General features: G+C 47.6%; 1 gene segment (V, D, J or C); it reads right to left on the minus strand.

Moving 5' to 3' along the window:
- Positions 1-531: 531 nt before the first annotated feature.
- LOC125081780 (probable non-functional immunoglobulin lambda variable 11-55) lies at positions 532-1,129 on the minus strand. The segment is given in 2 exon segments: positions 532-875; positions 996-1,129. Coding segments are annotated over 2 exon segments (390 nt in total).
- Between the last annotated feature and the right edge of the window lie 2,722 nt (positions 1,130-3,851).

Here is a 3,851-nt window from a genome sequence, read left to right on the forward strand (position 1 = left end):
ATGGGGCTTACTGCTGGTTCCTGGTGGGCTGACACTGTTCTCTGATAAAATCATAGCCTTGCAGTGGAGATATGTTTATGTTTGTAACTAGGCTTCTCGGTTAGAGGCACAAGGCACAGCCATGGGCCATGATAACCATTGGGTTTCCCCGCATCACACATATATGCACACACACACACACACACACACACACACACACCCTTCCTAGGCAGTGTTATGGTATTCTGGATGGCATCTACAAGGATTTCACCTTTACCTCCTTCCCTCTTTTACTGTTTGGAATGGTGTGTGTTGTCCATTCTAACTGTATTTGTATGCCATTTTATAAATTACTAATATTGGTATCAATTTTTGTTTTTAGAGTCATCGTAAACATTTTACATAATGTTGAGAGACAGCTATGGTATGGCACTATTTTGAACCAGAATCCCAAGGCTTTTGTTCTATTGTTATCAGTTAAACCACTAACATCCTCAGTAAAAGGGTAACAGCTTAGAATCTATGGTCCTGAGGAGTTTCTGTCTCACTTTCTCATCTGTGTCTATCACTGTGCTGAGCATCACTGTTATACACCTGACAGTAATAATCAGCCTCGTCCTCAGGCTGGAGCCCAGAGATGAGCAAAATTGCTGCATTTGTGGAGGTATCTTTGGATCCAGAGACTCGACTGGGGACCCCAGGTCCTAGCTGTTTGTCTGAGTCTGAGTAGTAGTACAGGAAAAACCGGGGAGGGCTTCCAGGCTTCTGCTGATACCAGTACATGTTTTTCCCACTGACACTTATGTCCCTGCTCAGGGTGCAGGTGAGTCTGGCTGTTGCTCCCACAGATCCAGAGAGGGAGGTTGGCTGGGTCAGCACAGGCTGGGACAGAGAACCTGCAAAGAAAGACACATCAGAATGAAGAGAAGGGATAGGGTATGTATGGTTGAGAAGCTGAGCCAGAGGGATCTGACTCAGGCTGGGGATCACTCTCTTACACTGGGAACTGTCCCTACCTGTGCAATGACAGAGGAGCAAGAGGAGGACAGGGCTCCAGGCCATGGTGACACAGCCCCTTCTTAGTCCAGTGACATAGAACTGTGCTTCCCCAGGCCTCTCTTATCCTCTCCCTACAGGGTTCACAGAGGAGGAGCTGCTCATGCAAATGGGAGCCTCCCCTGCTGTTCCCCTGTGTGCACTCAGAGTCTGGGACCCTTGGGACAGGTAGCATATCTGATATGTTAATTTCTACCATGGGTAGGCCTGCAGAAACCGCTGCTGAGACCACACCCAGGTCCAGGTGCATGAAAGTCAGGTCCAAAGAGGACACACCTGTCCTGTCCCTATTGGAAGCAAGGGGCACAAATCCAGGGCCTCCTTTCTGTGGTGGCTGCCTACTTGGCAGCCCCTAGCCTGCAGAAACCTCCAGACACGGTCTCATAGTGCCCCTGCTGGTCCCTGAGCAAACTTCTGCTTTTCCCCCTACAGCCACCAAGCCTTTCCTTCCCTTGCTTCTCTGATGACAGTATTTTCACCATGTGAGAGTGACCTTCCAGGGAAGGTTGTAAGTGTGTTCTTGGTATGCTGACCCTGATGGAGCATCCTCCGTGGGTGGGGCTCTAGTGAAAGATACATGTGCTATCCTGACCCAGGAGAGCCTGCAAACCACTGTGGAGCAGAGAAAAAGATACAGGGAACAGAGAACACAGGGGATATGCATCCACAGGAGGCTCAGGGGATACTGGCTGGCTCTTGGTGATAAGTGTAAACAGGAGTTCAGCCAGGGGACACATACATTCACAGAAGAGGACACACATCATCTGTCACATTCAGGTCTCTAATGTCCATCCTTGCCTGCTGTCACATTCAGGTCTCTAATGTCCATCCTTGCCTGAGCAGTAAGAGTAGAATTAAGGAGGATGAGATCCCTGGCTGTGGGGACACAGCTGTCCTGAGTGCCAAGCTGGGGCTGGGTCACCAAACTTCTAGTTTTCTCCAGTGGCTTGAAAGAGGAGGGCAGTTCCCATGAACTTTTTCTATACTAGAAAATTTGTTTCATCCTGAGCATGAGCTTAAGTGTGAGCTTGTTTTTTTGACAGACTAGAGTCTGATTGAGAGTCTCATAGTTTGTCCCCAGGGAGGGGCCAGTGAGGAAGCAGCTGCTGAGAATATTCACAGACCAGTGACACTCTGGGCACTCTGCCCAGGGGGAGGGGGCACAGCTGCTGAGTCCCCACCACCACACGTAGGCAACAAAACCCCATCCCTGGGGTTTGGAAGAATTACAAAGTAGGGGTCCCCACTGTGTATACCCAGGGGTAGGCCTGCAGTGTCCCCTACTGTCCACAGGGCAAACTGCAGTTCCTTGTGAAAATGATGTTGGGGTCAAGACTTGACATTTGGTCACTGACAGTCCACAAACACTGATGGGACATGTGGCCCTACTGTGACCCCAGTTTTTATATGAATTGATTGTGTGATATCTTGAAGAGCAAATGCCTTCCAAGATTAACATAATTTAAAAATCTACCACATGGTTAATATTAAAGTTTTGAACAGTTTACAAATTACACTACTAAAAAGTAAAAACACCATCAGTTATTTAAGTGATGCCCTGTCAATAGAGGTGAAAAATGTGGGACATGCATATCAAGAGGGCTTTAACTATCTTGGACAGCATTCACACATGAGCTGTTTTAAATGCTTCTTCTCTTTCATGATCTTCACTGCACACTGAATAGAAGCATCTGGCAGGTGGAGAAGAATATCAGATGGGCTATGGGTTCAGCTCATGTCTGTCAATTATTAACTTGGTTACTGTTACAAATTTTTTTTTTTAAAATGAGTGCATGTCTATTAACGTCATTTGAGTAAGAAGCATCTCTCAGGGAGGAGTGGAGTCTCTGAATTTCACTTTCAGTTGATATATTGTAGGGCTGAGCATCTATTCCTAAACGTTCTAGGCAGAGCGGGAGAGAGGAAGCCCAATCCTGGAAAGCCACACCGGGAAATGGACACACACTAGGAGAGATGAGGTGGGACATATGGGGGTGAACCACTGGACAGGAGAATGGGACCAGGGACCCTCCCTTCTCATGGCGGTGCTAGCCATTTTCCCTTCTCACTTACTCTCCTGCCTCTAAGGATAGAGCCATTCTGAAAAAAGGAGGAGGTTGTCGTTGCACTTCCAAGTAAATTTAAATCACTGTGCAAATATAAGTACCTATACTCAGAGCATAATGACAGTCCTTAGGCTAAGCCCCTGTGATGGTGAGGACAGCTTTGTTCCTAGAGATGGACCTGGAAAAGTGATCAGGTTCCCCAAAGTGGTAGCTGTTTGTCTAGTAGACCAGGGAGCATGGAAGCCTGGTCTAGGATCTGCTGGTACCAGTCAAGGAGTTTGCTGGTCAATACTGACCCAGTGCTCAGGGCAGAGATGATTTTGACTGTCCCTCTTGGAGACACTGACAGTGATGGGTCTTAGATATCTGCAGTCTGAGAACAAGCTCCTAAATCTAAAGGCGAGAAAGATGTTGTTATGGGAGACAAGGATCATGCTGAGATCCTGCTTTTATGTGGCCCCCATAAATGCAGAGTCCTTTCTTTTGACATGATGTGTAAGCAAGGAGCCTGAGAAACACCATGCAGCCCATTGTGGGGACCCTCACAAGACGAGGTCTCCTCACTTCTGTGCTGGAATACGGTATCCTTGGCACATTTTCATCACTTGAGACCCACTAGAAGTAGAAGGCACTTCATGTAAATCACCTTCCTGTCTCTCCCTGCCTCAGGGTCACCCGTATGTCCCCTGGGGGAAATCTCAAAAGAGACAAATACTGGGACCTCACATAAGCCAATATCTGCATGGTGAC

This window comes from Lutra lutra, chromosome 12 (assembly GCF_902655055.1).
Source record: "Lutra lutra chromosome 12, mLutLut1.2, whole genome shotgun sequence".
Lineage (NCBI taxonomy): Eukaryota > Metazoa > Chordata > Mammalia > Carnivora > Mustelidae > Lutra > Lutra lutra.